This window comes from Hemitrygon akajei, chromosome 1, assembly GCF_048418815.1.
Source record: "Hemitrygon akajei chromosome 1, sHemAka1.3, whole genome shotgun sequence".
Taxonomy (NCBI): domain Eukaryota; kingdom Metazoa; phylum Chordata; class Chondrichthyes; order Myliobatiformes; family Dasyatidae; genus Hemitrygon; species Hemitrygon akajei.
In genome coordinates this window covers 217005683-217030541 of record NC_133124.1, presented here as the reverse complement: position 1 = coordinate 217030541, position 24859 = coordinate 217005683, and the positions used below count along the sequence as shown (strand labels likewise).

At 47.4% G+C, this 24859-nt stretch overlaps 1 protein-coding gene and 1 long non-coding RNA gene across 4 annotated transcripts; one reads left to right on the top strand and one right to left on the bottom strand.

Moving 5' to 3' along the window:
• Positions 1-1786: 1786 nt before the first annotated feature.
• On the bottom strand, positions 1787-21399 carry LOC140735780 (uncharacterized). 2 transcript variants are annotated; one of them, XM_073061261.1, is made up of 5 exons: positions 21213-21379; positions 8418-8466; positions 6697-6774; positions 4575-4659; positions 1787-2186 (listed from the first exon to the last, which is right to left on the bottom strand). In XM_073061261.1, exons 1-5 carry the CDS (start codon positions 21255-21257, stop codon positions 2135-2137), a joined length of 309 nt encoding a protein of 102 aa, XP_072917362.1. In that variant the 5' UTR covers positions 21258-21379; the 3' UTR covers positions 1787-2134. The 2 variants fall into 2 exon arrangements, with proteins under 2 accessions (XP_072917362.1, XP_072917369.1); XM_073061268.1 differs by lacking the exon at positions 8418-8466 and having other exon boundaries at positions 21213-21399.
• A 64-nt stretch (positions 21400-21463) lies between these two features.
• LOC140735796 (uncharacterized) lies at positions 21464-24175 on the top strand. 2 transcript variants are annotated; one of them, XR_012100814.1, is made up of 4 exons: positions 21464-21579; positions 21709-21803; positions 23137-23226; positions 23693-24175. It is a non-coding gene; the product is annotated as an uncharacterized lncRNA (long non-coding RNA). The 2 variants fall into 2 exon arrangements; XR_012100812.1 differs by having other exon boundaries at positions 21464-21803.
• Positions 24176-24859: the final 684 nt, after the last annotated feature.

Here is a 24859-nt window from a genome sequence, read left to right as displayed (position 1 = left end):
TTATTAATGTTTGACACTCTTCCCCCAGCCATTCAATTTAAGCCTCAACTGCTTGGAACAACTTCATTACCAGCCTTAATCCCGAAATTCACCCCCTCTCCATCCTGAGACCCCTCAATAAAAGGAACTTAATCAACACTTCATTGGGGAGGGGGGGGGGGGAGAGATTTAGCAGGATGCTGCCTGGACTAGAGGGCATGTGCTATAACAAGAGGTTGGACAAACCTGGGTTGTTTTCTTTGGTGCGATGGAGGCTGAGGGGAGATCTGATAGAGGTTTATAAGATTATGAGAGGCATAGATAGATGACAATATCTTTTTCCGAGAGTTGAAATGTCTAATATCAGAGAGCATGCATTTAAGGTGAGAGGGATTAATTACAAAGGAGATGTGAGGGACTTTTTTTTTAATATACACAAAGTGGTGGGTGTCTGAGGTGGTGGTAGAGGCAGAACATTAGAGACTTTTAAGAGACTCTTATTTCTGTGAGGAAAATGGAAGGATACGGACATTAGACATGGCAGAAGACATCAGTTAACCATTTTCATTACTAATTTCATTGGTTTGGCACGACACTGTGGGCCGAAGGGGCTGTTCCTGTGGTGTACTGTCCCATCAATCCTTTCACCATCCACTACAGAGTCCAAGAGTCAAAGGACATAAGCCGGGCTCAACAGCAAACATTCCCCTAACCCCATTCCCATGAAAACCATGCTGGAATCTTTCATAGACAACACGGTCTTCCCAATGAAAGCCTTATTTCCAGTAAGGAGTATCGTGCTGCCCTGGTACTCCAGCTCCTTCATAAAGTCTTTGATGTCATTTCTCTACTTGTTGACTTGCGCCAGAAGTGGACACCAAAACATCCCAGATCACTGCAGCTCCTGGTTCCTCGTCTTCCAGGGTGACAGCTCTGCTTCCCAAGGTCCGAGAGTTACTATTCAACACTTAACCCCGGTTGGGAGCCAACGTCTCACTGGATCTTACGCGTTCTCAGCAATGGGTCATCAATGATCAATTGGAGGAGGAGAATGAGAGGAGATGAAAGAGGTGTAAAAGATTATAAGAGGCATAGATAAGAGTGGACAGCCAGAGGCTTTTTCGCAAGGCTGAAATGGTTAATATGTTAGAACATAATTATAAGGTGAATGGAGGAACATATAGGGAGGATGTCAAGGGTAAATTGTTTTTTGTTACACAAAGTGGTGTGTGCTTGGAATGTGCTGCCAGGGGTGTTGGGACAGGCGATATACTTGGAATGTCTAAGAAACTCTTAGACTGACAAGGATGAAAGGAAAGTGGAGGGAAGGGTTAGATTGATCTTGGGGTAGGTGAAAAGGTCAGCACAATATTGTGGGCTGTAGTATGCTGTGATGTTTTAATCGGACTGAATCATTGGAAGGAGGTAATTCGAGCCCAGGCTGGCATGCGGAGCGATCCTATTCCCTTCAGGCAGCGGCACCGGCTGGCTGTCCCACACTCGGCAGGTCACCTGCTTCGGCTGACGGCCGTCTGCCCGTACGCCCTCCCCCAGGAGGGTTTGCTCGGAAGGTGTAAGCGAGCGAGCTGCAGTTGTGTCCCCATCCGGTGCCCCTGTAGAGAACCCTCACTGGGACAGGAAGAAGAGCCAACCGCATTTCCCCTTGCACCCGGGGAATACACTGAACAGTACTTCCATAACACACGGCTGGAGATAAACACTACAACGTCAGCGTACCAAACTGGGGCCCAATTTAAAGGTGAATCCCAGGCCAAGGTTACCAAACACCTTGCAGTTACCAGCCAGATTTAACTTACAGTAACCAGCTGATTTTAATGTTTCTGCTTAATACTACAAAGAGTTGGGTTAGAGGCAATTTAAGTTGCTTGCTGTCCAGTCAGCCCAGTTTCAAGGTCCCATTTATATTCAGATGGAAAGGGTCGCCCACAACTCTCAGCTCGCGCCGCAGAAAGGTGGAACAGGGAGAGGTTTCCGCAGGCTGGAGGAGGTGGATGCAGATGCAGTGCCCGCACTGACGCTTTACACCCCCACTGTCGCGGAGGCTCCATTCACAACGGGTCAGCGGTGGGCCGGTCAGCCGCTCGCACGGGAGGTCTGTCAGATCCAGGGGGCCCACACGGCGTCAAACCCGGGGTCAGCAGGAGACGTGCGCAGTCCTCAGCTTCGACCGCCCGCTCCCTCGGTGCCTGCGGATGCAATCACAGACAGTTAAAACCAGGCAAATGGGGAGTGGGACTCACTCCTGAGGTCTTCTCTGCCCTTCAGTAAGATCATAACCATAAACTCATGACTGACAGAAAAATGGGAGGGCCAGGTAGGAGGGCAGGGTTAGTTTGATATCGGTGTAGGTTAAAAAGTTGGCACAACACTGTGGGCCGAAGGGCCTATACTGTGCTGTAACATTCGATGTTCTACAGTCTCAATACTCCATGACCTTTCAACTCTTGCTTATCAAGCATCCATTGACATCTACCTAAAATTATTAAACTGTATGACCATTTTTGGAGGACGTGAAGTTCAAAAGACTCATGACCCTCTTGACCCCCATGTTTGTTTTGTGTGGGTGACTGCCTCTTTTTAAACCCTGACCTCCAGTTCTAGATTCAGCCTCGTGAGGGATCGCCTCCTCCACATCCGCACCCTTTCCAAACCGCTCAGGACCTTGTATGTTCCTGCATGGCTCCCCCGTCCCTCACTCTGCCAAACTCCAGCGAACTCAGAGCACTGCTTTGTTGAACACCTTCGCTCTGTCCGCTGCAGGAGACAGGAGCTACCGGTGGCCACCCCATTTCAATTTCCCATGTCGGTTGGCTGCCTCCTTCGCTGCCGAAATGAGGCCACCCTCAGGCTGGAAAAGCAGCACCCCATATTCCGTCTGAGTGGCCTCCAACCTGATGGTGTGAACATCGATTTCTCCACCTTCCGATAATTTATCCCCATTCCTCTTCACTTTTTCCATTCCCCATTCTGGCTCCCCTCTCACCCCTTCTCCTCACCTGCCCATCATCTCCCTCTGGTTCCCCTCCTCCTTCCCTTCTTCCCTCGGTCCATTGTCCTCTCCTCCTTCTTCAGCCCTATCACCTCCCAGCTTCTTCCTTCATCTCCCCTCCAGCACCCACCCACCTTCCCATCACTGGTCTCACCTATCACCTGTCAACCTGACACACGCACAATGCTGGAGGGTCTCCTTCCATTTACGGCAGTTTAGACACAGCTAGGTGTATTGCTGCCCTCCACAGGATGTACAATTAGTTACAGAGTTTCAAGGAATGTGCGTAGAAACAGAATAATAAACTTTTCAATCAGATGGTGATTCTCTTGGTGGCCAAACAAAGATTTAACAGAAAAACAAAATACATTTAAGTCAGACAGCCTCTTGAACAATATGCTTCTCTCAATTTTATATTGATTACAACTCAGCAAAACATGCTGAACTGTCTCTGGACTACCACAGTCACATAATCCAGTTGGATGCCTTCCTATTATCTTTAAGTAATAGTTTAGCCCACAATGCCCCAACCTAAGTCTTGTTAATTTCACCATATCTCTACGATTTAAAGGGTAACAGTTTGGGACCTTTTTAACTAGAGGGCGACTAGAAAAGAAATGCCTTCCCTTTAATTCATTTTCCATAATTCATTTAATGCTGGAGGTTAGGCAGCACCTATGGAGAGCAATAAAGAGTCAATGTTTCTAGCTCTATCAGAACTGGAAAGAAAGGGAGAGAGTAAGAAGGGTGGGTGGGGGGGGAAGGAGTACAAGCTGGCAGGTGATAGCTGAGGGGGAAGTTGGTGGGGGGAGGGGGTGAAGTAAAAAGCTGAAAGCTGAGGAGGGGGAGGGAAGATGGAATCGGTAAAGGGGCTGAAGAAGGAGGAATCTGGCAGGAGAGAAGTGTGGGCCGTGGGGGAAAGTCACGGAGGATGCTCGCTAAAGAGAAGTGAAAGGCAGGTGAGGAGAAGCAAAGAGGTTAGGGTTAGGTTGCGATTATGCAGGCAGTGGGAAAATCATCTCTCGTCACTCGAGTGTCACACAACTTTGATCTGGCCCCCGCCTTCGTTGACCATGTCCAACGCTGAATGAGGAATGGAAAAGAGGGGAGGAGCGAGGGGGAGAAATTGATGTTCACGCCGTCAGATTGGAGGCTACCCGGATGCATATTGCTCCTCCAACCTGAGAGTGACCTCACTGTGGCAGTAGAGGAGGGCATGGACCGACATGAGAGTGGGATTGGAATTAAAATGGTTGGCCACTGGGAAATTCTGCCTTTTGCCAACAGAGCCAAGCTGCTCGACTAAGCGGTTCCCCAATCTACGTCAAGTCTCACCGATGTAGAGGAGGCCTTGTGTTCCTTCCCCTCCCCCCATCTTATTCTGGCTTCAGTCCCCTTCCTTTCCGGAGCTGAGGTATTTGCAGCTCCCTCTGTTCTCATGGCAAATTGTGTTGTGGCTCCACTACATGATAATGACCGAGGTGTAACCTGGACAAGATTGAAAATGCTTCATTCTTCGGTCTGAAAGTCTGCTGTAACTGAACGGAGATTGGTGACTGTCATGTGAATCCATGGTGATTCCCACCTCTTGGTCTGGAAACTCATGCATTTCCACAGAATCGTGTACAATCCCAGCAGGAAGACAATGAAGATCGCGGCTGCCGTCATTCCTGGAAAGTAGTTTGCATAAATTTGATTGGAGTGTCAGTTAAAGTAACACACAGTGCACACTTAGTTTACAAGCTGTATGCCAACTCGTTTGCATTTAGGCATAGAAATGCAGAACACAGTACATTCAGGGTCACAGTTCAAAGTACGTTTATTGTTAAAGTATGTATTCTATATTCAGTCTTGAGATTCATTTCCTTACAGGTAGCCACAAAAACAAGGAAACCCAACTGAACCCATTTAAAACAAAGACGACCTTCAAACACCCAACGTGCAGGGGGAAAAAAACAGGGTGTAATCAAAAGCAAGCAGTTGTAATGTATTATGTGAGTATTCGTAGGTCAGAGTGCGTATGACATCAGAACGCAGGGGTTTTGTAAAATGGAAGTCTGGTGAATAAACGTGTGTGTTTAATAAAAAAAAACCATGTAGCGTTAATGTGACTCGGACACCGCAATATTAAACACACACGTTTATTCACCAGACTTCCATTTTACAAAACCCCCGCGTTCTGATGTCATACGCACTCTGACCTATGAATACTCACATAATACATTACATACATTACAGCAGTCAATTGAAGTTGACGAAAGTGGGTCCACAGCTGATTCAGGAGCCCATTAGGTGTAGGCCACAGCCTCAGCTCAGTGCAGAGATGAGTAAACCTCGAGGAGCAGAGAGCTGAGCCGGCCTGTCCCTCACCTCCAGCCCCAAAACCTTGAGCTTTTCAACCTGGCCTGGCGGTTAAGTTATCCAAACCTGGGGCCGTTCCTCACCCTGCCACTTCGATACGCTCTCGGGCCTGGGCCCCGCCGCCTCGCGTTGCTTCTCAACGGATTGTGAATTCCTTCACAAGGAGCAATCCAAATAAAAACCCTGATAATCCACTATCCGGTTCTTTGAAGATAGATCTTTGAAGATCTATCCTGGGCCCAACAGTTGAGGAACCTCACACCAGTCCTCATCGAGGGATCAGCAGTGGAAAAGGCGAGTAGTTTCAGGTTCCTGGGTGTCAACATCTCTGAAGATCTATCCTGGGCCCAACATGTACAAAGCAGGCACGACAGCATCGATATTTCTTCCAGAGCTTGAGATTTACTCTATCACTAAAGCCTCCAGCAAATATAGCTGTACCGTGGAGAGCATTCTAACTGATTGCATCACCGTCTGGTTTTGGGAGCACCAATGCATGGGATCGGAAAAAGCTGCAGAAGGTTGGAACTCAGTCAGCACTGCCATGGGTGGAGGTGCTGATCAGCCTGTTGGAATGAAGGCAGTGATTATTTTTGAGTTGGTGGGGGGGGGGGGTCCTGAAGTGGATACTGCGTGGCCTCTTCCCTGAAGGGATTGGGACAAACAGTGGATGGGCAGAGTGCTGGGATCCTCCATGAGATTGCTGGCCTTTTTCAAGCAGCTTTTCTGTGTATACAGTATGTCTTCATAGTAGGTAGGCTGTTGCCAGTGACGTGTTGGGCAATTTTAACTACCTGTAGTAGGGCCACCATGTTGGTGGGATGGAGAGACGTCTCTACCAAAGGAGCTGTAAGGTGCTTCTTCCCTCCACTAGCCTGCAGGTCACCCTTGGGCAAGGTGTAGCACCTGTTTAGCCCCCTGATCAGGGTCACATGAAGCCATGGGAGCAGGTGGTGGATGGTCGTACGAGCAGCCGGTGCAGATCACAAGTCCTGGTTATGTGACCACTGACACCAGGCGGACAATCTCTGAAGAGTATTGATAACAGCCAGGGTCACCCATCTTGTAAAGGCACTGCCCAGAAGAAGGCAACAGCAAACTGCTTCTTTTGGAAAATTTGCCAAGAACAATCATGGTCATGGAAAAATCATGATTGTTCACGTCACACAACAGGGCACATAACGTATGAATGAAGTGCAGTTTCCAGACCATCCAGTGATGCAGCAAGTTAGGATGCTCTCAACTGCGCAACTGTAGAGTACCAGGTAACTAAAAATCCTACACCCTAATCCAACGCCACATGCAAGTTCTTGCCTCTCAACTCAAGCCCAATGAGTAGCTCTTACCTGGAATTAACCCACTTGCTGGTGATGGACCATCGGGGTGATTGGGAACAGAATGGAACTTCTGGTCCTGTGTCACGTCTTGTGGGGAGAGATGAGGAGCAGGTTACATTTGATTCACCCAGGCAGATCATTAATAGACCGAATTAATTAGCCCCAAACACAAGAGGTTCTGCAGATGCTGGGAATCCAGAGCAACACACAGACAAAATGCTGGAGCAACTCAGTGCGAGCAACTGACAAAAGGTCTCGGCCTGAAATGTTGATTGCTCATTCACTTCCATAGATGCAGCCTGACCTGCAGAGTTTTGTGAGAATAACTAACCCAATAGTTATCATTGCTCAAAGAAACAACGACCATTAAGTTATCCATCATCCACTTTCCTCTCCTATCAGATCCTTTCTTATTCAGCAATTCACCTGGAGGGGGTGGGAAATAGACAGTCAATATCTCAGACTGCTCCCTCTCTGTCCCTTTTCCCTGTCCTCCCGATCTACAGCTCCAGGTAACTGCACAACCATCATCCAGACCATGCTCCCTTCCTGTTGCTCCCATCAGGTAAGAGGAACAGGACCCTTAGGTCCCACACCACCAGGTTCAGGAACAGTTATTACCCCTCAACCATCAGGTCCCACACCACCAGGTTCAGAAACAGTTATTACCCCTCAACCATCAGGTCCCACACCACCAGGTTCAGGAACAGTTATTACCCCTCAACCATCGGGTCCCACACCACCGGGTTCAGGAACAGTTATTACCCCTCAACCATCAGGTCCCACACCACCTGGTTCAGGAACAGTTATTACCCCTCAACCATCAGGTCCCACACCACCAGGTTCAGGAACAGTTAACCCCTCAACCATCAGGTCCCACACCACCTGGTTCAGGAACAGTTATTACCCCTCAACCATCAGGTCCCACACCACCAGGTTCAGGAACAGTTAACCCCTCAACCATCAGGTCCCACACCACCTGGTTCAGGAACAGTTATTACCCCTCAACCATCAGGTCCCACACCACCAGGTTCAGGATCCCCTACAACCCCTCTACCTTCATGGATAACTTCACTCACCTCAGTGCTGAATTGATTCTACTACCTACAGACTCACTTTCAACTCATGTTCTCAGTTATTTTGTTTAATTTGCACATTGGTTGTTTGTCAGTCTTTATTTTTCATAAATTCTATTATTTTCTTGTAAATGCTTGCAAGAGGATGTATCTTACGATAGTATATGATAACATATATGTACTTTGATAATAAATTTTACTTTGGACTTTTGATAGTTCTTCCCCAGTTCCATCATCCTCTAACTTTGCCCCATCATCTACACATTCCCCCCAGTAGTCCCCTTCCCCTTACTGCTTCCACCTGCTCTCCGCACCTCCCTTATTTGGTTACGTGCTCCACCTTCCTCTCCAATCAGATGCCACCATCTGCATCGGTTACCCCCCCAGTCTCTGTTCCTATTCCCACTCTCTCCATCTCTGTCTGTTTACCGCTCCCCCTCACCAGGATCCACCCATTACCTGCCGGCTCCTGCTCCACCCCGTCCCCTCGCCTCTTTCCACGGGGTATCTCCTTTCAATCTCCCAGTGCAGATGAAGGGTCTCTAACACTGAGTTGCTCCAGCATCTTGTCGCATGTATCCAGTGTCGAGTTTGGAACTCTGAATTGAGCACCAACACCTATTTTGCACGGAGAATGTTGTAAAGAATACTTACTATCCATACACCTGCCCAAGGTACAGGGTTGTGGGGGACTTGTGGTGTTCTAAGACAAGAAAGAGAGAACATTGTACTCAGAGCGGGAAGGACCACCAACTGCCCCTTCCTGCAAATTCACTCAGTGGCCACCTTATTAGATACACCTGTACACATGCTCATTAATGCAAATGTCTAAACAGCCCATCACGTGGCAGCAACTCCATACAGAAAGACATGCTGGCAAAGTCGAGAGGTTCAGTTGTTGTTCAAACATCAGAATGGAGAAGAAATTTGATCTAAGTGACTTTGATTGTGAAATGATTGCTGGTGCCAGACAGGGTGGATTGAGTATTTCTGAAACAGCTGATCTCCTGGGTTCTGCACACCCAACAGAATGTTTACACAGAATAGTCTGAAAAAACAAAAAAAATCCAGCCAGTGGCAGCTCTGTGGGCAAAAATGCCTCATTAATGAGAGAGGTCAGAGGGGAATGCCCAGACTGGTTCAAGGTGACAGGAACTCAAATAACCTCACGTTACAACAGTGGTGTGCAGAAGAGCATCTCTGAATGCACAACACATCGATCCTTGAAGTGGATGGGCTACAGCAGCAGAAGACCTTGAACTTGCACTCAGTGACCATTTCATATAGTTCAGGAGGTACCTAATAAAGTGGCCACTGAGCATAATGCATCAGGTTATTGAATAGACTCTGAAATTTCATGAGCAGTCTTTCCACATTTCGGGAGTGAGGTTGCTCCTGAGTGCACCAAGCACAGACACCAGCTGTGAAGAGGACTCGTTCAGTCTGAATACCCACCCTTGGCCTCATTGACCTCTGAGCACATCCTCAGGTCCTCATGGACTTTGAACACTGTGGTATAATGTTTCATCAAGAACCTGTTAACACTTTCCTGGAGTTTGCAGAAGTGTGGTTTACATCAGTCAGCTCAAACACCAACCGCCTAGTGACTTGCGTGTGTGTGTCTGTGACTTTCACAGACCAGGACATCCTCATCCCACACCTGGAGCCTGGAGTCCAGTCGTCTGCTTTACACTCAACCCCACTGGCTGGACGATCTCTTTCCAGTCCTGATGAACCCAAAATGCCCCCCCCCCCCCCCCACAGAGGCTGCCTGACCTGCAGGGTCCCTCCGGCATTTTGTGTGTGTTTAGAGACACAGCACAGTAATGGGCCCTTTCAGAGCAACATGTCTTCACTGCCCGGTTACACCCTTGTGACCAATTAACCAGTACGCCTTTGGAATGTGGGAATGTAGGACGTTTTAGTTGCTATGGAGATGGTTGTACATCCTCATCCCACACCTGGAGCCTGGAGTCCAGTCGTCCGCTTTACACTCAACCCCACTAGCTGGACGATCTCTTTCCAGTCCTGATGAAGGGTCTCAACCTGAAATATCAACTGTTTATTCCCCTTTAGAGACAAACATGAGGAATTCTACAGATGCTGGAAATCCAAAGTAACACACACACACACACACACACACACACACACACACACACACACACACACACACACACACACACACACACACACACACACACACACACACACACACACACACACACACACACACACACAAAATGCTGGAAGTACTCAGGACAGGCAGCATCTATGGAGAGGAATGAACAGTCGAAATTTTGGGCCGAGGCCCTTCATCAGAACTGGAAAGAAAGGGGAAGACGCCAGGATAAAAAAAAGGAGGCGGGGAGGGCAAGGATGATTCCTAGAGGATGTGAGATGTTGCCAGGTGGGTATGAAAGATAAAGGGCTAGAGAAGAAGGAATCTGATAGGAGAGGAGACTGGCAGGAGAGAGGGAAGGAGGATGGACACCCGGGGGTGGGGGGAGGTGAGAAGAGACAAGAGGCCAGAATGGGGATCAGATGTTGCCTGGTCTGTTCGGTTTTTCTAGCACTTTCAGTGTGTTGCTCTGAATTTTCTGCATCTGCAGAAACCGTTGTGTCCAAAATTTTGGTGGCCCTCTCACCCCTTTACCTCCCCTCGTGAGCTGCCCATCTCCTCTCTCTGGTTCTCCTCCCTCTCCCTCGGGTTCTCCTCCCTCTCCCTTGGGTTCTCCTCCTTCTCACTCTCCCTCTCCCTCGGGTTCTCCTCCTTCTCCCTCTCCCTTGGGTTCTCCTCCTCCTCCCTCTCCCTCGGGTTCTCCTCCTTCTCCCTCTGGTTCTCCTACTTCTTCCTCTCCCTCGGGGTCTCCTCCTTCTCCCTCTCCCCTGGTCCAATGTCCTCCATCAGATTCCGTCTTCAGCCCTTTACCTCTTCCACCTATCAACTCATCAACTCCTTGCCCCTCACTTCAACCCCCTACCCCATCCACCCACCTTCCCCTGATGAAGGCTCTCAGCTCACATTGTCAACCATTTATTCCTCTCTGTAGAAGCTGCCTGACCAGAGTTCCTCCAGCATTTTGTTAGTCACCTCCTCCCTCACCTGACTTCACCTATCACCCTCTAGCTTGTCCTCCATTTCCTTGTCCCACCTTTTTGTTCTGTTTTACCCCCCCCCCCCCCCCCTTCCTTTCCAGTCCCAAGGACACTGATCAACGGAAAAAGATTCTCTCAGGTCAAACTAGAAACAAATCTCTACCAAGATGAGGCCACCCTCAGGGTGGAGGAGCAACACCTTGTATTCCATCTGAGTCGCCTCCAGCCTGATGGCATGTATATCGATTTCTCCTTCAAGTAAAACATTCCCTTCCTGTCCCCTCTTCTTCTATTCTCCACTCTGGCCTATCACCTCCCCCTGGGTCCCCTCTTCCCTCTCTTTCTCCACGGTCCACTCTCCTCTCATTGGATTCCTTCCTCTCCAGCCCTGTACCCACCCAGCCTTCTCTATCTATCTATCTATAGTGCCTAGAAAAAGTTTTCACTCCCCCCACCCCTGGAAGTTTTAATGTTTTATTGTTCTACAGCATTAAATCCACCTTGATTCAATTTGGCTTTTTTGACACTAATCAACAGAAAAAAAACTTACATGCCAAGTAAAAACAGATCTCTACTAAATTGATTATAAATATAAACCACAAAATAATTGATTGCATAAGTACTCACCCCTTTTACCAAATCATCACTGGTGCAGCCAACTGGTTTCAGAAGTCACATAATTAGTTAAATGGAGATCACAAGGCATTTCAATTGATTGTAGGAAAAATACACCTGTCTCGGGAAGGTTCAACTGCTGGTGAGTCAGTATCCTGGCAAAAACTACACCATGAAGACAAAAGAACACTCCAAGCAACTCTGCAAAAAGGTTGTTGTAAAGCACAAGTCAGGAGATGGATACAAGAACATTTCCAAGTCACTGAATATCCCTTGGAGTACAGTTAAGTCAATCATCAAGAAATGGAAAGAATATGGCACAGCTGTAAATCTGCCTAGAGCAGGCTATCCTCAAAAACTGAGTGACCATGCAAGAAGGGGACTAGTGAGGGAGGCCACTGGGAGACCTATGACAACTCTGGAGGAGTTACAAGCTTCAGTGGCTGAGATGGGAGAGACTCACATACAACAACTGTTGCCCGGGTGCTTCACCAGTCACAGCTTCATGGGAGAGTGGCAAAGAGAAAGCCACCGTCAAAAAAACTCACATGAAATCTCGGCTAGAGTTTGCCAGAAGGCATGTGGGAGACTCTGAAGTCAGCTGGAAGAAGGTTCTATAGTTTGATGAAACCAAAATTGAGCTCCTTGGCCATCAGATTAAAAGCTATGTTTGGCATAAGCCAACACCACACATCAAAAAAATGCACTGTCCCGACTGTGAAGCACGGTGGTGGCTGCATCACGCTGTGGGGATGCTTCACTGCAGCAGGCCCTGGAAGGCCTGTGAAGGTAGAGGGTAAAATGAATGCAGCAAAATACAGGGAAATCCTGGAGGAAAACCTGATGCAGTCTGCAAGAGAACTGCGACTGGGGAGAAGATTTGTTTTCCAGCAAGATAATAACTCCAAGCATAAAGTCAAAGCTACACAGGAATGGCTTAAAAACAAAATTAATGTCCTGGAGCGTCCAAGTCAGAGTCCAGACCTCAAACCAATTGAAAATTTGTGGCTGGACTTGAAAAGGTCTGTTCACTCATGATCCCCATGCAATCTGACACAGCTTGAGCAGTTTTGTAAAGAAGAATGGGGAAAATTGCAGTGTCCAGATGTGCAAAGCTGATAGAGACCTATCCACACAGACTCAAGGCTGTAATTGCTGCCAAAGGTGCATCTACTAAATACTGACTTGAAGGGGGTGAACACTTATGCAATCAATTATTTGCATTTTATGTTTGTAGAGATCTGTTTTCACTCTGACACAAAAGTCTTTTTCTGTTGACTGTTGTCAAAAAAGCCAAATTAAATCCACTGTGATTCAATGCTATAAAACATGAAAACTTCCAAGGGCGTGAATACATTTGATGGGCACTCCATCTTTCTATCTAGATTGAATACAGAGTAGGCCCTTCCAACCACACTGCCCAGCAATCCTCCAGTTTAACCCCAGCCTAATCACAGGACAGTTTACAATGACCAATTAACCTACCAACCAGTACATCTTTGGACTGTGGGAGGAAACCAGAGCACCCGGAGGAAACCCACACAGTCACAGGGAGAACGTACAAACTCCTTACAGGCAGTGGTGGGAATTGAAGCCAGATTGTCTGTACTGTAAAGCATTGTGCTAACCACTGAGCTGTTGTGCCATCTCTAATGGTCCACTTTCCCCTTGTATCAGATTCTTTTCTCTCCATCCCTTGACCATTCCCACCCACCTGGCTTCACCTGTCACCTTCTAGCTAATCTCCCTCCCTTGCTATTCTGGAGAACTCCCCATTCCTTTCCAGTCCCGAGGAAGGGTCTCGGCCTGAAACGTCGCCCGTTGATGCTGCCTAACCTGCTGAGTCCCTCCAGCATTCTGTGTGTTGCTCTGGATTACCGCCACCTGGAGAATCTGCTGTTTGTAGGATGAAGGCATTCTCCTCCCTCCATAGATGCTGCCTGACCTGCTGAGTCCCTCCAGCATGCTGTGTATGTGGCTCTGGATTTCCAGACCTGCAGAATCTCCAGTGTTTGGCACCGGGAGTCTGAACTTGGCATCATGTGGTCAAACACAAACAGGGAACTGCACAAGATGAACTTTTAAAACCACCACCCGAGTATGTCTGAACATTCTACCCAAATGAAAATGATGCAAATGTCATCATTGTTACATGTTTACCTTTCGGCACCAGACCTCCAAACTTGTATGCAAATGCTAGCAGTTACAAACTTAACACAAAGAGAGAATGGTTTAATTTTCTGGAGGGTGGGGAGTGTGATCCAGGGCCCTTTGTCCTCACTGAAGATTCAGATCTGTTCAGCAGACTGAAAGCACTACTTATTGAATTTTTAATACACATTTCTCATTAAGGTTGTTACAGCCAGTAGTGGTCACGAGGACAAGCTCCCACTACCTATTAAATGCTCCCAATGGTGCAAAAATTGATTGTTATGTTCCCTGCACAATGCAAACTAAGTTTTATTCCTTAAGGTGTTATTGCTGGGGGTGGTAATGGGGATAAGCTCCCAATACCTATTAAATATTCCCAATGGTGTGCGCCTCAAATAGCCTCTGACAACCAAGTCCAGCTCCTGGCCTTCTCGTGTGGCTTAGCTACTAAGTCCGGCGGAACCGTTTCTACTGACAGGAGAAGGGGCAAAGGTGGATCACCGGCGCCTTAACACTAGTCGCTTTGGGCAAATGGGGCTCGTCTGCTATGGTCGGCAGCTATCAGCCTCCACTTTAGTCTATCAAGCTCCATTACCCATGGTGGAATTAGCCGGGATAATCTTGGTCAACATGGACCAGATGGGCAGAAGGGCCTGTTTCTGTACTGTGTGACTCTGTGGTACAATATAGATGGAAACTGGGAGGATAGAAATCTCATTGGAAGCAGCTGATCGGCTGGAATCCCATAAAGTGCAGCGGAGATTCCGTGTGTGTGGTGGCCGAGGAGGAAGGGGAGAATTGAGGGGAGCCTTCTCCTCATTCCAGTAGGGAGGCACGGGGAGGGCGAGGTCAAATAGGAAACAGAGGAGATGTGGCTAAAGAACACGTTAGAGGGAACAACACCGCTGGAGTGAGAAGTAAGACCGTTTACAGGAGCTGGTGTGAGAAGTCTCATCTTTAAGGTGGGGGGGTGGTAGAAGACCTGAGGGGCAAATATTTCCACCCACAGTGATCTGTAACTAGAAATGAGCCACCAAAGGAAGAGTTTGAGGGTTTTTCTCTTTGGAGTGAAGGAGGATGAGAGGTGACTTGATAGAAGTGTACAAGATAAGAGGCAGAGATTGAGTGGACAGTCAGAGACTTTTCCCCATTTGGTGATGGCCAACATCACAGGACATCCTTTTAGGGTGAGCAGAGGAAAGTTAAGTGACACATATGAAAACAGAGTGTGGCAACTGACCTGATGAAGGATCATGGCCTGAAAGTCAACTGTTTATTCCTTCCATAGATGCTGTCTGACCTGCTGAGTTCCTCCAGCATTGTGTGTGTGTGCGCGTGTGTGTTGCTCTGGATTTCCAGCACCTACAGAATCTCATGTTCCTTAGTGCAAGGCAACATACATTCCCGTCATAAACATCAGTTGGTGACCATCTCCAAACCCTTTACCCTTTCCACCTATCACCTCCCAGCTTCTCACTTCAACCCTCCTACCCACCCACCTCTCCCTCATCTGGTCTCACCTATCACCTGCCAGTTTGTACACCTTCCACCCCCCCCCCACATTCTTCTCCCTCCCCCCTCTTCTAATCCCTTCCTTTCCAGTTTGAAATGTCAGCTGTTTATTCCCCTCTATAGATACAGCCTGACCTGCAGAGTTCCTCCAGCGTTTTGTGAGTGTTACTGTGGATTTCCAGCATCTCCATAATCCTGTGTTTGTTTATTGAGAGACAACACTGAATAGGCCTTTTCTGGCTCTTCGAGCCACGCCGGCCAGGAATCCCCAATTTAATCCCAGCCTAATCACAGGACCAGATATAAGGACCAAGTAACCTACCTGTTGGCACGTCCTTGGCTGGGGGGGAGGAGCCGCAGTACCCGGGGTAAACCCACGCGGTCATACACACTCCTTACGGGCAGCGGTGGGAATTGAACCAGGGTCACTGGTACTGTAGAGTGTTGTGCTAGCCACTACACTACCGTGCTGCCACAACTTGCTCTAATGTGTACGGCCTCAGCTGCTGAAAGGAACAAGTGGTTTCGGTTACAGAAGCAGTAAATCTTCTGCGGCTCAATAAACAGTCACTGACGAACCCAAAAGCTGCTGAGTAAGAGCTTCGCAGTTACATGGTACAATTCTTATCTCGCTGCACAAATACAAACTCCAGTCATATGCCCCGGGCTTATTTTTCCTGTTATTGGCAGAGACAATTTGCTGAATTGCTCAACTCCCTGCCAATTATACCAAGGGTGGCAACGTGAAAAACAAAATGCAAAAACAGGGAATAAAACAAAAGTGATCAAATACTAGTGTTTTCCACCCATCCATCCAGCATCCTCTTTGACTTTCTGCCACCAGGCAGGAGACTCCGACGTATAAAACAAAAACAGTCAGGATGGGAAACAGTTTTTTCCCTCAGGCCATTCGGCTTCTGAACTCCCTGCTGCATCACATTCAAAGTTAATCTGATTAACTGATAAACTGGTTAATCTGTTATGTACCTTACAATATTTAATGTATGTGCTTTAGTTTATTTATGCATAATTCATCTGTAGATCTTATCCTTATTTTCATAAGTTATCTTGCGTTATGTGTATTACTGTGCTTTACACCCTGGTTCGGAGAAACATCTCATTTGATGGCATGTATGTATAGAGTTAAATGACAATGAACTTGACTTGACTTGGTTCATACACCCATTGGGTCACGTGAAGACATTCGACAGATGTTCAAAAGTATAAAGTAAATTTATTATCAAGTACATGCATGTCACCATATACTATCCTAAGATTCATTTTCTTGCCCAGGCATTTACAAACTTGCACGAACTTCTATAGATGTGTAGCGGAGACAGGCTGTATCACGGCTTGGTATAGGAACACCAATGCCTTTGAACGGAAAAATCAAACAAAAGGTAGTGGATTCAGCCCACAAATCGTAGGTAACCATCGAACACATCTACGTGAAACACTGCCGTAAGAAACCATCATCAGAGATCCCCACCATCTAGGGCATGCTCTATATTCACAGCTGCCATCAGGAAGAAGGTACAAGAGCCTCAGGACTCACACCACCTGGTTCAGGAACAGTTACTACCCCTCAGCCATCAGGCTCTTGAACAAAAGGGGATAACTACACTCACTTGCCCCATTCATTGAGATGTTCCCACAACCAATTATCTCACTTTAAAGACTCTTTATCTCAGCTTCTCATTATTTATTGCCATTTATTTATATTTGCATTTGCACAGTTTGTTGTCTTCTGCACTCTGGTTGATCTTTCACTGATCCTGTTATAGTTGCTATTCTATAGATTTGCTGAGGAAAATGAATCTCAGAGTTGTATATGGTGACAAATACATATTTGATAATAAAATTTACTTTAGACTTTGTTTCTATTGTATTTCTTCTACAAAAGTACAATGAAAAGCTCCCCACAAATAAAGACCGACAAATAACCAACGTGCAAAAGACAACTGTGCACGTACAAAAAAACCACTAAGGTGATAGATAATAGACGATACTGAGAGCACGAGCTGTGGAGTCTTTGAAAGTGAGCCCAAAAGTACCCAACTTGTGGTCCGTGGGCCAAAGCTGCCAAGTCAGACACGTCCATCTATAAAGATCAGATCAAAAAGAGCTGCTTTACTTGTCACACGGACATCAAATCGTCCGGGTGGTGGGTGGAGATACAGCTCTATCAAAGGAGGTGTAAGGCGCTCCTTCCCTTTGCCAGCCTGCAGGTCACCCTCGGGCAAGGTGTAGCACCTGCTTAGTGCCCCCGATCAGTTACAGGTGGTGGATGGTCGTATGAGCAGCCGGTGCAGATCACAAATCCTGGTTATGTGACCACCCTGACACCAGGCAGACAATCTCTGGAGAGTATTGATAATGGCTGGGGTCACCCGTCTTGTAAAGACACTGCCCAGAAGAAGGCAATGGCAAATGATTTCTGTAGAAAATATTGCCAAGAGCTGAGGGTCATGGAAAGACCATGATCACCACGTCATTCACTATGGCGGATAATGATAATGACATCAGACGTACAGTGAAATACTGACAATTCTTTGGGAAGTCGAGCCATTTTTATGATGTAGTAAGGAAATATTGAACAAGTTAAAAGATCTGTAAGTTTTGTTGCTTAAGATACAAGTGTTTTCCTGGGTATCCGGAGAACAGGAGACCTCCCGCGTTCTTCAAGGAATTGCATAGGCATTATTCACTTCCACTCAAGACACAAAGATTACTACAGGTTACAAATATAAATAATGTTCGCAATAATGATTCTGATTTGTGTTCAGTGCGGGCATCGGAAGTCAAAGGGCTGCCTCTTTGCTGTACTCTTCTACAGTCTTTGTTCTGCACATTGGACTGTTTGACCAATCACATTCTTCCATGCTGCTCCGTTGGATCTGTCTAAGTGGTGAAGATGCTATTCTGCCTTCTGATTGGCAGGAATCCACACTGTGATTCTGAGAGGATCTCATTGGTCATTGGAATTTAATGCTTTACTCCCACATAGGTTTTTAATCTTTATCATTCATCCTTTATAAACCCACTCCGGATCAATCTAACTCTTCCCTCCTACACAGCCCATAACCCTCCATTTTTCTTTTATCCACATGCTTATCTCTTGTCTCCCTAATGTATGTGCCCCTAACACCACCCCCGGTAAGGTGTTCTAAACACTTACTACTGTGTAAAAAAGACCTACCTCTGACAATTTCCCTGTACTTTCCTCCAATCACCTCAAAATTATATCCTCTGGTTATACTATTACCACCCTGTGAAAAAGATGCTGGCTATCCACTCTTCCTATGCCTCTAACCAAATTGTACATCTGTCATGTCCCATCCTCCTTCTCTCCAAAGAGAAAAGTCCTTGGACTTTAGGAGATGGGATGTTCGAGGACTCACGCCTGGCACTATCAGTGATAGTGACACCACCTGTTCTTTAGCACAATGCTATTGCAGCTCAGGGTATCAGAGTTCAGAGTTCTATTCTGACGTCATCCGTAAGTATGTCCTCCCTACGGAACGTGTGGGTTTGCTCCGGGACCTCCAGTTTCTTCCCACAGACCAAAGGCGTACTGCTTGGTAGGCTAACTGGCCATTGTAAATTGTCCCATGATTAGGTTAGAGTTAAATCAGGGGACAGCGAGTGCGGAGTTTTAAGCCCTGGGTCTGCGAGTCTCAAAGTCCACTGGGTCAGTTGGAGGCCCAATGCCCACGAGTGCACAGGAGCTGGGGAATTACCTGTGTGCGAGAGTGGGTGGGAGCGAGCGTGGAAGGGATCTTGTTGCTGTAGTTGCCCGCGTGGTTCTGCTGAACAGGGTGGGCATGCTATGTTGGTGCCGGTATGTGTGGCAACACCTGTGGCTTGCCCCCAGCTCACCCCTGGGTGTGTCAATTGTTAATGCAAACAACGCATTTCATTGCATGCTTCAAGGTACCTGTGATAAATAAATGTATCTGACTGGCCACTGTAAATTACACCTTCGGGGCAAAGAAACCAATAGGGAGTTGAGGGGCATGTGAGGGAAAATAAGTTGCAGGGATTCAGGGAAACAAGGATACCTGGAATGGGATTGGTTGATGGGATGAAAACCAAGGTAAGATATTTACTTTGAACGTTTGAGAGCACTATTGGGAGCTGGTGTAGACCGGGGGATATAAAGATCATCAGTTTGTCCTGGATCAGCCACATCGAGAATGCTACCGGCAAGGAAGCTCGTCAATGCCTCTACTTCATCAGAAGGCCAAGGAAATCCGCAGCTTCCTCACTTTTACAAATGCCCCACGGAAAGTAACTGATCCGGCCCAGACCACAAGAGTTGTGGGCACAGCTCAGCACATCACGGAAACCAGCCTACTGACTGTCTACACTTCTCACTGCCTCACTAAAGAATGCAACAGAATCAGAGGCTCCACCCACCCCGGGTATTTACTCTTCCCCTGTCAGGCACGTACCACCAGGCTGAAGGGCAGCTTCTAACCCACTGTGATCAGACTTTTAAAATGGGACTCGATCCAGATGAACTCTTGATATCTGAATCTATCCCCTTCGGGGCCCTTGTGCTTTATTTGGTAACTACGCTTTCTCTGTGACTGCAACATTAGAGTCTGCATTTTAAAAAACCCTCAATGTACTCATGTTTGGAATGATCTGCATGAAAACCGTACAAAACTGTGTTGCCTACAGTTCTGATTGCCGACTATAGGAGGATGTCCAGGCATTGGAGAGGGTACAGTAGAGGGTTACCAGGACACTGCCTGGGTTAGAAGGCTTATGCTATAACCAGAGGCTGGATAAACTGGGGTTGTTTTCTATGGAGTGGCGGAGGCCGGGGTGGGGAGGTCTGACTGAGGTCTATAGGATTATAAGAGGTGTAGATGGAGTAGATAGGGAGTATCTGTTTCCCAGAGTGGATATGTCTAATATCAGAGGACATGCACTGAAGGTGAGAGGGAGGAGGTTCAAGGGGGATGTGAGGGCTATGTTTTTTACTCAGAGAGTGGTGTGGTCGTGGTGGCAAATAGGGGCTTTTAAGAGACGTTTGGACAGGCACGTGGATGTGAGGAAGATGGAGGGATGTAGGCATTGTGCAGGTAGGAGAGGTTACTGTTTCTTCAATTTACTTTTTAGCTGGTTCTGCACAACATTGGGCCTGTTGCTGTGCTGTTGTAAAAAAAGATTTTCATTGCATTTTAGTATGTGACATTAATAATCCAATAGAGGAAAAGACTGCTCTCCCAGTCAGCCTGCAAACTTGTATTCCTCCACCTCCCCTACCTCCTTACACTGGCCCCCGATGAAGGGTCTCAGCCAGTAACATCGACCGTTCATCCCCCCCCCCCCCCCCCAGACGCTCCCTGACCTGCATTTTCTGTGTGTCCCTCTGGATTTCCAGCATCTGCAGAAGCTCTTATTCTGGTTTCTGTCCCCTTTCCTTTCCAGCCCTGATGACGGATCCCGGCCCGGAACATCGACCATTTATTCCCCTCCACAGACGCTGCCCGACCAGCTGAGTCCCTCCAGCGTTTTGTGTTTGAAGCCCGGTTTGGTGGGAAGAGACAGATACAACAGAGGGGTTCAAGGGGCTCCGTACTCGTGCAGGAAACGGAGTAGGCATTTAATTACTAATGTCATCAGTGCGCACAGAATTTCTGGGCTTGGGCTGTATGGTTCTGAATTCTGTTTCGGGAACGTCCGTGGGCTAATAACGATTTTATCCTGTCAGGTAACCCATGCTGCTAACCGAACCGCAACCACACATGAACAACCTTCAGCGAGGGCTCGCGTCCACTCTTAAGTATTCTTCAGCTCAGAACTGGGACGTCCAGGCTGTTGTGACAGAATGTGAAAGCGGAGGCGAATGCAAATGCGAACATTTAAAGCAGGCAGGACCCTGCCTTAATGCAACACTCGTCGCTTTTGGAACGCAATTAAAGAACATACAGGGGAAAAAATGACACTTAAAAGAAATGCTGCTTAAAAATCCTTGCGAATTTAAACTGTTCGCAGAGTCGGCACTCACACAGTTAAACTCGGGGTTAGCTTGCCGCGGACTCACCGATAGCTCTCTCTTACCTGTTCGCCGCTGCTGGAGGTAATGCTCAGCCCGAGCTGCTTCATGCCGATCTGCCGCCGGGTCGGGACTCACCCAGCCGGCCATCTCACCGCCCCGCTCTCCTCCACCTGCAGACAACTAGTCCCCCGCTTCAGTCAGGGGCGGCGCGTCGCGGAGGAATACACCTCTTCCTCATTCGCTCGCTCGCAAAGTTTTGGTCCCCGGTCACAATCAAATATTTCAGTGTGATTGGTAAAGAATAACCTACAATGCAAAGTGTAGAAATATTGCAGAATGCGCGATGGAAGTGGATAAACACAAGAGATTCTGTAAATCTTGAGTAACACACACAGACATACAAAATGCTGGAGGAACTCAGCGGGCCAGGTAGGGTCTCTGGAGCGGAATAAGCAGTTTTGGGCGAAGATCCTAAATCAGGATTGGATCGGACGGGGGGGAGAAAAATGGGTTTATCGTCACGTGTACAGTGAAAAACTTGTCTTGCGTACCATTCAGACAGACCATTTCACCGGTACAATCCATCGAGGTGAAACCATCACAGAATGCAAAACGGGAACCGGGGAGGAACACCAGAGGGAGGTGGTGGGCAGGTAAGGAGATCAGGTTCCCCATTCCCATTTCCCTCTCTCACTTTACCTGCTCATCACCTCCCTGTGGAGCTCCTGCCCTTCCCTTTCTTCCATGGCCTCCTGTCCTCTCCTATCAGATTCCCCTTTCTCCAACCCTGTCTCTTTCACCAACATCCCAGCTTTTTACTTCACTCCTCCTCCTCCTCCTGGTGTCACCCATCACCTGCCACCTTGTACTTCTTCCTCCCACTCCCCCCACTCACACTGACTTCTCTTTCCAGTCCTAATGAGGGGTCTCAGCCCAAAAAGTCAACTGTTTATACTTTTCCGTAGATGCTGCCTGACCTGCTGAGTTCCTCCAGCATTTTCTGTGTGTGTGTGTGTGTGTGTGTGTGTGTGTGTGTGTGTGTGTGTGTGTCTGTGTGTGTGTGTGTGTTTGTGTGAGTGAGTGTGTTTGTGTGAGTGTGTGTGTGTGTATTGCTTTGGATTTCCTGCATCTGCAGATTTCCTTGTGTTTGCAACACACACAAAATGCTGGAGAACTCAGCATCTATGGAGGGGAATAAACAGTCAATGTTTTGGGCCATTATGACTGGCATCAAAATTCTCCTATAAGAGGACCCCTCATCTGAGGAGTGGATAGTCCAGGGGTTGATACCAGAGATCAGAAGACCTGAAGGTGAACCAGAAGTCCAGTGGCCAAAGGCTGGAGGTCTGGATGCCTGTCCTGGAGTTGGAAGTCTGTCTGTGTGGGTGTTAGGGAGGAAACAGACTCGCTTAGCTGATGTTGTTTTGTTGCTTGTTGTGTTCTGTGTCGTCCTTTTGAACATTGTGGGTAGGATATGTTGGCACTGGGATGTTCGGCGACACTTGTGGGCTGCCCCCAGCACATTGTTGAGTGTGTCGGTTGTTAAGGCAAGCCGTGTATTTTGCACCATGTTAAATCTGAAACTTCAATGTCTAAATCATTTGTAAACTTACACCACAAGAGCAGGAGACAAAGGAACAGAACTGGGCCGTTCAGCTCTTCAAGTCTGCTCTGCCGTTCCATCATGGCTGATTTATTTTCTCTCTCAACCCCATTCTCCTGCCTCCTCCCTGTAACGTTTCACACCCTGACTACTAAAGAACCTATCAATGCACCTGACGACTTGGGTTGTAAGGCTGACCGACGAAGAATTCCATAGATTCACCACCTTCTGGCTAAAGAAATTCCTCATCTCTGTTCTAAAGGGACGTCCCTCTATTTATTTATTGAGATGCAGCCCTTCGAGCCATGTTGTCCAGCAACCCCCTGATTTAACCCTAGCCTAATCACAGGACAATTCACAATGACAAATTATCCTACCAACAGGTATGTCTTCGGAATGTGGGACGAAACCAGAGCACGCAGAGGAATCTCGCGCAGTCATGGGGAGAACGTACAAACTCCTTACAGACAGTGGTGGGTATTGAACACAGGTCACCTGTACTGTGAAGTGTTCTGCTAACCACTACATTGCTGTGTTGCTCCTCGTCTTAGACTGTGCCCTGTGGTCCTGGACTCACATGCTATTGGAAGCATTTTCTCCATGTCTACTCATCTGCTCAGGGAGTATTCAGTACCTAAAGCTATAAACCACCCCCACCCTGTAAGAATTAGTTTACAATAACATTCTTGACATGTAAGTGTTGAAATCACGCAACAGCCTGGCTCGTCATTAATATACTGGCTGTTTGAATTCAAACTAAGGGCGTCTGCATAACTTCAAAAAGATCTGACAAAATTCCTCAGTTTAGAGTTTATAAGAAGGCACCAGTTTGTAGGAAGTTGTCTAGAACGTCTGTAATGTAGATAGATCGCATATGTGGGGATCATTGTAGGAGCATTTACTGATGTATCTTCTTATTTTCTCTGAAACATATAACAGGACAGCTCAGAAACAGACCCTACAGTGCACGAGGATGCACTGAACTCAATAACTGAGTTCTGAACTGATTCCATGACCTACAGACTAACTTGCAAGGACTCCACTGGGATGGAAATACAGTACCGTACATCTGTACCAAGGGAGGTGTAATGTGTCCTTCCCTCCGCAGTCTGCAGGTCACCCTCGGGCAAGGTGCTGACCCCCCGATCAGGGTCACGTTAAGCCATGGGAGCAGGTAGCAGCCGGTGTGTATCACAAGTCACAAGTCCTGGTTATGTGACCACTGACACCAGGCAGACAATCTCTGAAGAGTATTGATAATGGCTGGGGTCACCCGTCAGAAGAAGGCAATGCAAACCACTTTTGTAGAAAAGTTTGCCAAGGACAATCATGGTCGTGGGATAATGATGACCCACATCATATGGCACGGCACATAATAATGGTGGTAACTTTGATAATAAAATAACTTTGACTTTAACTAAACTAAGCTCCCTCCTTCTGTTTACACAATATGCATATTCCTCCATCTCTGCATATTCAAGTGCCTAAGAGTCTTTTTATCACTTCTGACGTATCTGCCTCCACCTGCACCCCAGGCAGCACATTCCAAGCACCTACCACTCTGTAAAAACTTGCTCTATTGAATTTAACATCCCCTTCTTGCTCTGTTGAACTTACTGACTCATTTTAAATTCATGCCCTCCAGTACTAGACATTGTGACCCCGGTAAAAAGACACTGGCTGTCTTTTCTGTGTAGCCATCTCATAACTTGAGAAACTTCTATCAGGTTTCCCATCAGCCTCCACTGCTCACCAGAGTCACCTGCTCCTTCACCCTGCCACGTCTGAGGCCAGACTCCCACTCTCCACTGGCTCCTTTACAGCGATAGGGCACGACCGCTGGGACAGCAGACAGGAAAGGGGAGAGGGGAGAAGAGGAAAAGGGAGAGAGAGCAGAGGGTCAGAGAGAGTGGGGAGGGTGGAGGAGAAAGGATGAGAGAGAGAGTCTGTGTGATGAGTGTAGTGGGTTTGGCATGTTGTCAAGGTGTTGTATGTACATTTGGACAACGCACACATCAGGATTAAGGGAGAGGACATTCAATTAAAGACACTGTTGATTTCCACTCTGAGGTGATAATGCTGTATCTTCAGTACAGTATCATCAAA